Raw genomic sequence first — 14,138 nt, 5'->3', positions numbered from 1 at the left:
TACAAAAACTAGATTTTTCTTCAGACCAGGCACATACATTACATTCTTTAGGTGAAGATGGGAGCCCGACTCCCTCTTAAAGGCAACAATACCAATTCCTTTGGTACTATACCTCCCATCATCTCCAAATTCTATGTGCAATTTGAGATCCTTCTCTTCTAGGCTACTGAAGAATTCCTTATTTCCTATCATATGATATGAGGCACCATAATCTAGGTACCACTCACTCCCTCTTTCTGTTCTTGCCATGCAAGCAAAGAGGTTGAAATCTAACTCGAATTAAGATGCCAAAGCATGTCCCTCCTGTAGTCTCCTTGCTGGATTTCTTGTGCAGACACTTGGTTGCATAGTGTCCATATTCATGACAGTGAAAGCATTTTATTTTGTTGAGGTCCTTCTTCTTGCCATTGTTCTGGCTAGATTTTGCCTCACCTTGGACCATTTTTCCTTTGCCAACTAGAGCACGGTCTTCTTCCTCATCCGCAATGGACGTGCCACCATCTCTAGTGTTTCTTATGATCTCCTCTTGCACCAAAACAGACCAGAGTCTCTCCCAATCTGGTAGTTTGTCTCTTCCATTAATTGAATCTTGATGGTTGTGCTAGGATTTCGAAAGGCCAAGGATTGCTAAGCTCACAAGCCCAGATGATGGCACATTTTCTCCTACTCCAAGTTCATCTCGAACCTGAGTGAATCTGGATAGGTATTGAGGAATGGTTTCATTTTTCTGCATTCGAATGCTATTGAATTTCTCTCAATGCCAATTTTCTGGCATCATTGTTGCTCTGGAATAGATCTGTGAGAGTTTTCCACATTGAAAATGAGTCTCTTTTCCATGCAAGTTTGAAACCACATTATCTTTGACACCCTCTAGAATCATCCTCCTGGCTCTTGCTGTGTCTTTCTACCACTAAGCAAGTGCTTGTGCATCTGATGCTGCTAGTTTTGGAATATTAGTTTGTGTATATTCCCATACTCCATTATCAGACAGGACAATGTCCATCCTGTCTTTCCAAGCACAAAAATTCGAGGTGCCCTCCAATGCATAGTCCAGCCTCAATCCGTTGAAAAGATTTTTCCTACACTGAAGAGAATATGTACCAAAAACTTTGCAAATCAAAATTTCTCTGAGAGAAGATCTGGAACAAGGTTCCTATCCAGTCTTCCGAGACTCTGATACCATGTAGAAATTGCAAGAAATTTGCTACTGCTAATGAAATCGAACTGAAATCAAGAGACACAAATTTCTTCTACTATTCTGCAGAGAGGAAAATACACGATAGAAACACATGCATTGACATGCAACCATCAAAACACAAGGAACACAATGATTTTACAAGGGAACCCAACTGGGAAAAGCCCCTCTGCCACTTTTCATTAATTTAGATGAGAAAGAGAAACAATTACAATGTCTTGCTTGAGCTCTGAAGCACACCATGCTCTATAAAACTATTCTCCTGCTTCCTGGCCTACTCTGGCCAACACTTAGCCAATTCAAGCATCAACCAACCTCCTATTTCCTTGTGCAATCCTGGAGGAATTAAGCTCCTAAAAGATAGGGAAATTCCCTATTTCCTTGTGCAAATCCAAAGGGAATTAATCACCTGCTTAGTGCAAAAGCACTATACACTCAACAATATACAATTATAACTACAAATGTGGATTTTCCATCCACTCAACTAGGCAATTCGGATTCCATGCATCACTGGGTCTATTTTTAGCTGATTGACTAGTTAATTAAGAGATCAGTGAGTTAACAACAATCATAACTGTGTAGATCATCTTCCGGATTCATCACATTAGGTTAATTAAAACAACAAAATATAAAGTAAAACAATTAAAATAATAGAATATAAATTCAATAATTCAATAATAAATTAATAATCCCTAATATCTGTCGGCAATGCATCTCTTACATCTATTTATTAAAAGGAATAATAAGACCAGTTTTCCACTAATCTTTCACATCCTGAAGATGAACCACCGTTGCTGGTTCGAAACGTCGATCAAAACAAGTAACCTAATGCGATGAATCCGGAAGATGATCTACACAATTATGAAGATCGCAGAAACCTAAAAGATAAAAAAACAATCATACCTACTCAACTGACCTTCAACTGACTCGACTAATGACTAGAGCTTAGTTAACTGAGTTCAACCAACAATAACTCAATTAGATTGCTAGATTTTAACTATCAACTCATGCACAACTCTACTTCTAGCCTACAAACTCGAATTCACTGACTTATCTAGTAGACAAGTCCATGTCACTCTAGCTAACTGCAATCCAAGTCATCCTGTTGATGTGGAAATTCAAATTCCTTTTCTTGCTACATTCTAACACTCCCTCTTAGCAAGAAAAGGGTTCCGCACAATACCAATCCTACTCTAGTGGAATGTAGTGTAGCACAAATAATAGTACCTCTCACAGTTGTTGTTGCCATTGCAACAACTGCAACTGAGAAGCATCCGAAATACTGAATCAACTTTCTCTCTGAGCATTTGACTGCTACTAGCCTCAGCACCGTCTACTGTGAAATCCGCGCTGGTACTGACTCTGCTACTGAGCCTCCTGCTCTGCTATCAACACTGCTCTGTGCTCCTTAGTATTTGACTGCTCCAACTGACACTGATCCTCCTACCACTGAATACTGTGGGCCCCTGTAGCAAGGGTAATGATCCATGAGAAGAGTATACTACAACTGCACTGCCCACCTATGGACCCTGCCCAATTCTTTGCAACTTTGGGACTGAGGCTCTACATCACCCCACCTCACTCCTGGAGGTATAGTTGCATGCATGGCGAATTCTACCTCTAGCTTGTAGAGATTTTTAAATCGAACACCAATTTGTTTTACTTGTCTGGTAGCAACATGCTTTGGATAAGCTTTCTTATTATTGAACATCACATCATATCTTTTGTCTTCAAGTATAGCTATAGAAACTAGATTTTTCTTTAGACCAGGCACATACACTACATTCTTTAGGTGAAGATGGGAGCCTGACTCCCTCTTAAAGGTGACAGTACCAATTCCTCTGTTACTATACATCCCATCATCTCCAAATTCTATATGCAATTTGAGATTCTTCTCTTCTAGGCTACTGAAGAATTCCTTATTTCCTGTCATATGATATGAGGCACCAGAATCTAGGTACCACTCACTCCCTCTTACTGTGCTTGCCATGCAAGCAAAGAGGGTGAAATCTAACTCGAATTGAGATGCCAGAGCATCTCTTGCTGCAGTCTCCTTGCTGGATTTCTTGTGCGGACACTTGGTCGCATAGTGTCCATATTGATGACAATGAAAACATTTTATTTTGCTGAGGTCCTTCTTCTTGCCATTTTTCTGGCTGGATTCTACCTCGCTTTGGGCCTTCATGCCTTTGGCCTTCTTTCCTTTGCCAACCAGAGCACAATCTTCTTCCTCATTTGCAATGGATGTGACACCATCTCTAGTGTTTCCTCTGATCTCCTCTTACAACAAATCAAACCAAAGTCTCTTCCAATCTGGTAGCTTGTCTCTTCCATTAATTGAATGTTGATAGTTGTGCTAAGATTTCAGAAGGCCAAGGAGTGCTAAGCTCACAAGCCCAAATGATGGCACAGTTTCTCCTACTCCAAGTTCATCTCGAACCTGAGTGAATCCAGATAGGTATTGAGGAATGGTTTCATTTTTCTGCATTCAAATGCTGCTGAGTTTATCTCTTAATGCCAATTTGCTGGCATCACTGCGGCTCTAGAATAGATCTGTGAGAGTTTTCCACGTTCCAATAGGAGTCTCCTTTCCTTGCAAGTTCGAAACCACATTATCTTTGATACCCTCCAGAATAATCCTCTTGGCTCTTGCTGTGTCTTTCTTCCACTGAGCAAGTGCTTGTGCATCTGATGCTGCTGGTTTTGGAATATCAATTTGTGTATATTCCCATACTCCATTATCAGCCAGGACAACTTCCATCCTGTCTTTCCAAGCACAAAAATTCGAGGTGCCCTCCAATGCATGCTCCAACCATAATCCGTTGAAAGACATTTTTCTTGCACTGAAGAGAATATATACCAAAAACTTTGCAAATCGAAATTTCTCTGAGAGAAGATCTGGAACAAGGTTTCTATGTAGTCTTTCGAGGCTCTGATACCATGTAGAAATTGCAAGAAATTTGCTACTGCTAATGAAATCGAACTGAAATCAAGAGACAAATTTCTTCTATTATTTTGCGGAAAGGAAAACACATGATAGAAACACATGCAATGACATGCAACCATCAAAACACAAGGAACACAATGATTTTACAGGGGAACCCAACTGGGAAAAACCCCTCCGCTGCTTTGCATTAATTCAGATGAGAAAGAGAAACAATTACAATGTCTTGCTTCAACTTTGAAGCACACTTTGCACTGTAAAACTGTTCTCCTGCTTCCTGACCTGCTCTTGCCAACACTTAGCCAATTCAAGCCTCAACCAATCTCCTGTTTCCTTGCGCAATCCTGGAGGAATTAATCTCCCAAAAGATGGGGAAATTCCCTATTGCCTTGCGCATATCGAAAGGAAATTGATCACTTGCTCAGTGCAAATGCACTGTACACTCAACAATATACAATTATAAATACAAATGTGGATTTTCCATCCACTCAACTAGGCAATTCGAATTCCATGCATGACTAGGTCTATTTTTAGCTAATTGACTAGTTAATTGAGGGATCAATCAGTTAACAACAATCATAACTACTCAACTGGCCTTCAACTAACTGAACTAATGACTAGCTCAGTTAACTGAGTTCAACTAACAATAACTCAGCTAGATTGCTAGATTTTAGCAATCAACTCATGCACAACTCTACTTCTAGCCTACAAACTTGAATTTACTAACTTAACTAGTAGATAATGCCATGTCACTCTAGCTAATTGCTATCCGAGTCATCCTATTGATGTGGAAATTCAAATTTCTCCTTTTGACTAAGGCACTAGTCAAATGAAGCCTTTTCTTGCTACATTCTAACATTTAGAAGCGATATATAGGAACCATTCTCGGGCATAGTCCTTGAATGAAGAATCAAATAGGGTCATAACCACATCTTCGTCAAATGTTCCCCTAGTTAAGAACTTGAAAAATGAATCCAAGTATTCCTTAGGATCTTCACTCCCTCTTGCACTGAAGCTTGGAAAATCACCATATTGTTGGGGAAAATGATAAGGGGCTTTGAGGATGCTCCCAAAGTCTAGAGAATTGAGAGCACATTGCACCGACAAGGATGTCTTTCGTCTCAAGCCGACCTTGTCGAAGAAAGGAGTATTTGGGGGCCCTTAGTCCCTCCTATGATAACAAAGTTTGGGTACAAACATCCATGGGCAAAATTTATTGTAGTTGCTAGAAGAGCACCTATTTTGTCGTCAAAGAAATCACTTCTTTACATAATTCAATCAAGGGAAGGTAGACAAGCTTCCTCCTCAACAATGGCGCCAAAAATGTTACCACAAAATCTAGTAGGCCTTGAAGTGGGAAACCCTACAAGACAAAAAGCTAAACTAAGTGCTAACAATGGGGCAATGGCCCACTGTCACCAAAGCGAAAGCCCCCTGCTCTTTACGGATTTTCACTGATGGGAGGAGTCTCAGTAGGATAGGATCACCTATGAAAGGTATTCTAAGGTTAAGGTATAAGGTGATAGGCTAGAATCTCTTAAGAAAGACTCAAATTTCAAGTATAAGGCTTCACTAAGAAGCAATGTGCTTTCTATGAGAGATCTAGAAAGAAAATGCACAAAACCTAGGGTTTGTTGATTTTGCTTGAGTATTGGAGTTCCCAAGGTCAAGGAAAAGGCTTCTTAAGATATACTTCAACAAGTACAAAGCTCATACAACCTTCAAGGAAGCCCTCAAGTTGAGGAAGAGAAAGCTAGGGTTTCCCTCTTAGGGCAACACCTAGGGCAAGAGATTTTATGGAGGAAACTTAAGTGGATGCCCACCAAATTTATAGGTCAAGTAGCCAAGACCCTCCACTTGATGTTTAGGCTCTCAAGCCTCCACAAGACCTCTCCCCTAGAATTTTGTTCTAAGCCCTAGTTTTGCTGTCCTAGCCTTAAAAGGGCCAAAATTTCAAGAGAAGAATTTATGGATGAGATGTGAGAATGATCACCAAGGACTTGGACAAGTGCCTTGTCCTTTGGGCATATGGAGTCAAGGATGTGTTAGATAGGCTAAATTTGTTTCCAAGGAGGTCGAAACTTGATGCCCTAGGGATCGATTTTCAGCAATTACCCACTTCCAAGGAAAATGGAGTTTGATGGAGAGTTATAAGGGTTCCTCCACTAGGAACATTCATTACATGATGAGTACGATATTCAATTCTCAACTAGATAGCCCTTAAAATTTATTTTCAACAAATTAGGGCATAAACAAGCATAATCTAGGAGTAACAATTCCATACATTAGACAATTCAAAATAATCTTCAACAATAGGCACTTACAAGATAACATGTAGTACATCCATGCATTCACCAAAGAAATAGCTCCTAAGACAATCCAAAATAGCTTCCAAACATCAAAATGCATCCAAGATAATCTAATAGCCAAAGAAGCAACAAATGCGCGTTACTCTAAGGAGGCCGAAAATCCCAAGTGTGATGATCATGAGAGATGAAATGACATCTCTCCAATATATACATGTCCTTCTAAATCGAATTAGGCCTAAATCCCCCTAAAATCATAGAATATTGTGTGAAACATACTCTAGGTCACAGGCCGACCTAGCAACCAATGTGCAAACAAGATAAATCACCCACAAAGAGGCCAAAATGATGATGCCATCCATGCGTAGGCCTCTTTGAGGCATGTGTTGGGCCCCTCTAGTGCCAAAATGAGTGTAGAGGGATCCAAAAATCATGATCTAGGGGTTGGCCCCTAGATCTCCATGCAAATCATTGTGTGGACCCTTGTTTTGTGTTTGGGGGACAATATGGGTCTCATGGATCAACTGGTGATTGAATAGCCTGATTCTGCTGCAACGTTGAGGGCTCTGAGGATGGTGCTAGCCCTTGCATGTCTCAAAGGGTGAGACAAACCTCATCTGGGCCTCAGATCAACTACCAAACCATGTGTACACTGCTAAGCTGGATGGGTTATGCCAAGCCAAGTGCATCGTCCATGAATAATGTGGGGCAAAGTGCAGACTTCTGGGGATGCTGTAGGTGCCCATGGAATGGAATGATGCTCTGCAAGTGATAGGAGTCCCATGGCTCTCAACGCTTCACCTGTACGGTGTCATAATGATCCTCTGGTGGACTTGGGCCCTAGTTAAGTTTCCCAGCCCATGATGAAAACCATCTGCCAGTCACACACAATGTCCAGTGCTGCATCTTCACCATTAGGTACAATAATCATTAATGCATCTAAGTGGACTAAGCTTGCTAGTCAAGGGCAAATTGACACTTCATACGGGGCTTCCCTTCCAAATTTGGGGCTTTGATCATGTAATAGTGTTACCTTCCTACGTGGGAGTGACTAATTGACAATCCTATTAGGTGTTTCGAGCCCCTGCGGGGAAAGATAGGTCCCTGGTACTTCCTTCAATCAGTAGGTGTCATGTGAATAATGATGGAACGAACTGAGCGAGGGGTCTCAGGACCATATGCCATGGTCAAAAGGGGTAGCAATGACGAGGAAATCCACATTTTGGGCGTACAGATGTGAGGAGGGAGCAATCGTGGACCCATGAGTTACCCCGACCTTTGTTTTTCCAACCCTCTTATTGCCTTTTGCCTTTTTATTTTTATTTTTTCTTTGTATTACTACTCAAAGCTCTAGGAAATGAGAGCATGCTATGAATGATGTGTAGCTGTGGATCACCCCCTTAAAGGTGGGGTAGAGCTCATGCTTGGCTTTAGCCCACGTGCTAATGTTAATGTCTTGACCATCTTTTACATTTTATAATCTTCTTTTTCTTTTGTTTCTTGCTTGTGGCCATGATATGCTTTTTACTTTTCTTTTAGCTGCATCAACCTCCCAGGGCAACATTTCAAGGCCCAACCCAAACATGTGGACAAGGGGAGGGGAGTGTGCTAGAACCCAGTGGACCCATGGTTATGTGGACCTAGAAATAGGAGGCGGTCTATAGCAGTCGTAATGTACGGAGGGAAGTGATAAGTGTTGGATGGGAAAGCGGGACCACACTATCTCAATCGAGGTTTCCCAAGTAGTGCCCTTTCTAAAGCCATGGTCCATTAGGGGAGGTTCCATTGGACTAGAATTGAAGATTAAACCCCCATTTAAGGTGAGGGAACAAAACCACGGTCAAAACCACCTCCTTTGTCCAAGTCACCCAATAATCCATGCCCAATGCCCAAATGAAAAACAAGCAAAAGAACCCGATTGCACAATGAATAATATACCTTTTGGATCAGATTGCCCTTTCTAACATGTGCTCTTGACAAATGGACGAGGAAACATATGGCTGATGCAGGTTGCAGAGATAAAATGGTACATCAGATCGACTACAAGGTGTTTGTTGTCGACTGGAAGAAGATGATTAGGAGACAAATTCTTGTAGGGGTACCCAGTTTTGGTGGGTTACATCCCCTATAGCTACAAGCTCATCAATAACTTGTGAAATCCTTGTAATATAGGAAGTCACGTTCTCTAAGCCTGTCATCTTGATGTTCATGAGTCTCTCTCTCAATTCCATCTTCTAATTTTAGTTCTTGTTCTAAAACAACGCTTTTAGAGCTTCCCACATATGCCATGGAGTGTCTTTTCTGGCAAGATGAAGTATCAAATGATCCTTGACTCCATCAAGAATGATCAACTTGGCCTTCACATCAGCTTTGTTATACAAAGCCAAAGCTGCCACATTAGTTGGTTCTTTGATCTGGGTGTTGGCATTTTTACCCACCAAAAATGGGTACTCTTAGGAGAACTTTTCTCCTAATCATCTTCTTCTAGCTGGCAGCCAGCAGCCCCTGACCACCTTGTAACCGATGTGATGTACCACTCTATCTCTGCTACTTGCATCAATTGTATGTTTCCTTGCCCATTTGTCAAGAGCACATATTAGAAGGTGGGAAATCCGACCCAAAAGGTATGTTATTCATTGCACAATTGAGTGCTTATGCCTGTTTTTCATTTGGGCATTTGGCATGGATTATTGGGTGACTTGGAAGAAGTAAGGGTTTAGACCATGGTTTTATTACATCACCTTAAATGGGGGGTTAATCTTCAACCCTAGTCTAGTGGGACCTCCCCTAATGGCCCATGGCTTTAGGAAGTGCACTACTTGGGAAACTTAGATTGAAATAGCGTGGTCCCATTTTCCTGTTCCATATTTATTACTTTCCTCCGTACATTATGAACCCTATTCTCCACCTTCCCTCCTTGTGTCTGCATGACCACAGGTCCACTAGTTTTTAGCACTTCCCCTCCCCTTGTCCACATATCTGGGTCGGGCCTGGAAATGTTGCCTTGGAGGTTGATGCAACTAAAAGAAAGTTAAAAGCATATCATGGCCACAAGCAAGAAAGCAAGAAACAAAAGAAAAACAAAACTATAAAATGCAAAAGATGTTTGGGACATTAAAATTAGCACGGGGGCAAAAGCCAAGCATGAGCTCTACCCCTTATCATTATGGCCATCACCTTAGTTCCTGGGGCCAATGATTGCCTCATCATATCATTAGAGGAACCCATGCATGTCCCAACCCCTGGTGGTCAATGAACTGCTCCACCTTTAAGGGGGTAAACCACTGCTATACATCATTCACATCATGCTCTCATTTCCTAGAGCTTCACGCTGTAATACAAAGAAAAATTAAGAAAAAACAAAAGGCAATAAGAGGGGTGGAAAAAACAAAGGCCGGGGTAACTCATGCATCCACGACTGCTCCCTCCTCTCATCCATACACCCAATATGTGGACATCATCATTATTGCTACCCCTTTGACCATGGCATTTGACCCTGATACCCCTGTATCCCCATTTTGTTCCATCATTATTCACATGCCACCTATTAATTGAAGGATGAACCAGAGACCTATCTTTCCTCTTAGGGGCTGGGAACACCTAATAGGGTTGTTTATTAGCTACTCCTACCTAGGGAGGTAACACTATTACGTGATCAAAGCCGCAAATTTGGAAGGAAAGCCCCGTATGAAGTGCCAATTTGCCCTTGATCAACAAGCTTGGTTCATTTAGATGCGCTAATGATTATTGTACCTAATGGTGAAGATGCAGCAGTGGACATTCTGTGATTGGCAGGTGGTTTTCATCATGGGCTAGGAAACTTAATTGGGGCCCAAGTCCACTAGAGGAGCATTGTGACACCCTATAGGTGAAGCGTTGAGAGCGATGGGACTCCTATCACTTGCAGAGCATCATTCCATTCAAGAGCTCTGTCTAAGCTGTATTCTGTCTTATGATTATTAATTCAGCCTCCTAAGGCTGCCCAGAAAGTCTTCAGACATGTCACTGTGCCTGCTATGAATGCTTAAAGTTAACTTTTCCAGAATAATCAGCAAAATGAACATTCAACACTTCTTGTCCCCTTGGTGGGGTAGCGAACATTGTTTGATCTGCCCTTGAATCCCAACAACCTGCAATAAATGGCCCATAGCATATACAGCAATAACATTGAAGGGGACAGGTCAATGGGAAGCCTTGCTTAATCGAACTTTCTAGAACAATGGGATTAATTATCTTCCCATTAACATGTGTGACCACTTCTCTGAACCTTGGGCCAAATCCACATTGACTTATCTGTGAAGTCTCACTTGATTGTCATATGCTTTGTTGAACTTAATCTTCAGAACCAAGACTTCTGGCATGTCTTTGTGGCCCACTCAATAGATTCCCATATAGAGACACAATGCTATCAAGAATAAATCTACTTTTGACAAAGCCAGTCTTCTTTTCACATACAAGCCATGAAGCCACAAGTTCAATTCTCTTGGTGCAGACCTTAGCAAGAACTTTGTATAGAACATTAAGAAGGTTTAACAGTCTCCAGCTGCTGATGGAATCTCTGTCTGGAGGCTTTGGGGATTATAACTTTATTCCATTGCTATTCTCTGGAGGATATTTTATGAATGGGTGAAGCAATTAATTGTGTTAGAATTTTGGGTAGCTTGGAAGGTATCTCTGAGAAGGATACCCACCAAAAGTGTGTTGGTTAGGCAATTTATCCAAAGTTGGGGTTTTGGACCCAAAGCAGTGGGTTTAGGACCAAAAGAAAATAATTGTTTATTCTAAAGGGTTGAGAGGCTAAAATTCTGTCTAGAGGTTTCCTAAATGACCCAACAGAAAATATGAATAAGAGGCCAAAGGAGAGGCCTAGACATAGAAGTGGAGAAGGACTTTCACTTGTGAAGAGAGGGAGGTTAAAGGACCTAGCCGCAGATCTGCCTTAGAGGAGCTGCAGTAACAAGAAGAAAGTCAGATCTCTGATCTGAAGAAGCAGATCTAGCAGATCGAGAGTCTGTAGCAGCATGTAGACAAAGGACAAAAGGAGTTGTTCTGTGTGTTCTTGGAGGCAAAGGACAGCCAGAAGAGCAGTGGACAAGAGGACTAAAAGGACCGAGGACGAAGGACTGCCTTCAGCAAGTCAAGACTTGTCTCTGTATTTTGTTGGGCAGATTGTAGATCTGATGGAATAGATCTCAAGCCCTAATTGTATATTATGTATACTAGTTGTATGATGTATCAAAGATCTGAAGGGCCATGATCCCTCGTACGGGAGCCCTAATGATTCTTTATTAATGGATTAATAAAGGTCAAGATTTGGGCCATATAAATGTGTACTTAATTGATTTCATTGTTGTTATATTTCTGCTGTGCAAAGTACTTTTGTGTTGGGGTTCCTAGTGTGTTTATGTGCTAAGATCTAGTCATAGACCAGATGTAGGGCCCATGAAAAATAAACAACTTGCTCAGAGTTTATTGCTCAACTACTGTTGATCATGATTCCTTTGAAGCATGCTCCTCCTTTTGGACAAGCTTAACGTTACTAGTTTATAACTTTATAAAACCAACCATGAACGAAATATGCAGAAAACTTGCTAATGTCCAACAGAAAATGTTGGAAATCGTAGTTAGGTCATGCTCTGGATGCATGCTATTTCTTAGTTAGATGCTGATTCAGCTCAGCCTACAAAACACTTCGTTTTCCTTAGCAATATGAACTTCCAGGCTGCAATGCATACCATTTTTTGTGTGCTGTTTTCACCATATTTTGAATTCAATTCCCTGAAAATACATGTAAACTGAAAATTCCAATTAAACAGAACAATCCATGGCAGGTTTTGTATCAGAATTGACTTTCAAAAATCACTTTTGTAAAGAAATTTAATAATGTCAGTATGTTCATGATAATAATAAAAAAAAAAATTGAAGATTAGACTGCTATTTATCTTGATTCAAATGAATGATTGGTTTTAATATATCCCCTGTTTGTTTTTATTTTAATGATAATGAAATGGGTTAATGCATACTTCCTGAAATTTTATTACACTGTACTCTTTCACAGGTTTTGGGAGGATATGCCCTCCCTTGTCATGATCAGCATGCTTGCATATTTCTGTTTTCTTGAACAACTTCTGGTAAGAGCACATATATGAGTCTGACATTCTTCAAATGAAGAATTATTTTTCTCAATTGTTTTATTTTTCCTGGTTGACTCAGAGAAGATCGTTTTTATTATTATGATACCATTTGAGCAGGTGGACGACATGAAGGTTCGTGCTCTTGCAATTGCATTGCCTTTTGCGTGTATATTAGGTTTCCTTTCATCAGTCACAGCCTCATCTATGGGTATGGTATGGAGGGGACCCCCTTTCCTGAATTTTTGTTTTAATATCAGGGTATGACATGGAGGTGATACCGGTTCCTGAAAATTGATGATAGATGCTCTTCATCTCTTATGTTGTAAAAGGCTGCTCTTACAACCAAGGCCTTGAAATATGCGTCTAAATATTTCACTTGGCATTTCAAATTCTTTTTTTTGCTATGTGCAGTGACTAAAGAATTTATCTGGGCATATTCTGCATTTCAGTTTGCGGTTGTAATTCTCTGTGCACATATCTTCTATACAGTGGTGAGTGGAAGTAATTTTAGTATTTTTTTTATAGTTATAATTCTCATATAGCATGCTGGTCAGTACTTAGAAATATTCAATTACTTATGTAAACATTAGGTGCGTCCCAGATTTACTCATGAGCTCCATTGGTCGATTGCAAATTGCTTTATTTGCAGCTCCAGTTACAGGCTATTTATGCTATTCTACTTTCAACATTTGCTGGCTCTGGCATAGCGATGAGCATGAATTCGTTCCTTTTAGAATACTTAAGATGGCGAGAAAGGGCTACGAGGAGATCGAACAATTTACAAAATGCTCAGACTGGGCATGGATCTCAAAACCAGTCCAGAGGAGATCCTTGGAATGATATTCAACATCAAGCTACTCCAGACGGTCAACCTGATCTTGAAAGCTCATTGGATAACAACAATAATCCCTTGCTGGGTTCTTAGAGATCGGATGGATTGTAATACTGCCAGTTATTTTTCTGTTAGAAGGAAATAGGTTTTCAAGGCAACTGGCTTGTGATTTATCTCAGGCAGGCAAATTAATGAGTGATATAAATGCAAAGCATCATATAGTTATAACTTATTATACATAGTATAAGTTATTCAATACATGTTCATTTATATATTTAAGGAGTGGTATTCAATCATTCCAAATAGACATGATACGGCTGGGATATGGCAATATGAGAAATTATATATATAATCTAGAGAGTTGGGTCAAAGAGGAGATAAGTGCATAGCTCCATATACCTATTTGGTTTTATTTTATTCAAGCATGAGAGCTGCAAAAATACTTAACAGGGTACAGTCTAACTGTTTTATGTTTGTCTTTTTCATCCGAATCTGGTGATACAATTCTTGGCGAGATTGTAATTTTTCGTTGTTTAAATTGTATTTTTAAATCTATAAATGGATTTAGTGCCCTGAAAAAATCCTGGTGCAGTTGGATTATATGGACTACACGGCTCAAATTTCCAATTTCAATGAATCCTTGCCAGATTTCAAGAAAAATTGACCAAAAAAAATATTTGGAAAGGGCAAAAACATAGAACAGTGAGACTACACTCTTTAATAGACC

General features: G+C 40.3%; 1 protein-coding gene across 5 annotated transcripts in view; it reads left to right on the top strand.

The window, feature by feature from the left end:
- The window catches only part of LOC149203541 (uncharacterized), a 216,204-nt gene extending 202,497 nt beyond the window's left edge, over window positions 1-13,707 (top strand). For 4 of the 5 annotated variants that reach the window (XM_089403490.1, XM_089403488.1, XM_089403489.1 and 1 more), the window contains exons 5-8: window positions 12,504-12,576; window positions 12,697-12,787; window positions 12,991-13,070; window positions 13,229-13,707. In XM_089403490.1, coding sequence (XP_089259616.1) covers window positions 12,504-12,576; window positions 12,697-12,787; window positions 12,991-13,070; window positions 13,229-13,504 — 520 coding nt within the window. In that variant the 3' untranslated portion in view covers window positions 13,505-13,707. Of the gene's footprint in view, window positions 1-12,503; window positions 12,577-12,696; window positions 12,793-12,990; window positions 13,071-13,228 lie in introns of all 5 variants that reach the window. The other variant, XR_016253962.1, reaches the window with a different exon arrangement.
- Window positions 13,708-14,138: the final 431 nt, after the last annotated feature.

The sequence above is a fragment of the Pinus tabuliformis genome, chromosome 2_1, assembly GCF_031772625.1.
Source record: "Pinus tabuliformis cultivar Carrire ecotype Pingquan chromosome 2_1, CPIR1, whole genome shotgun sequence".
Lineage (NCBI taxonomy): Eukaryota > Viridiplantae > Streptophyta > Pinopsida > Pinales > Pinaceae > Pinus > Pinus tabuliformis.
This window is presented reverse-complemented; position numbering and strand designations above follow the sequence as displayed.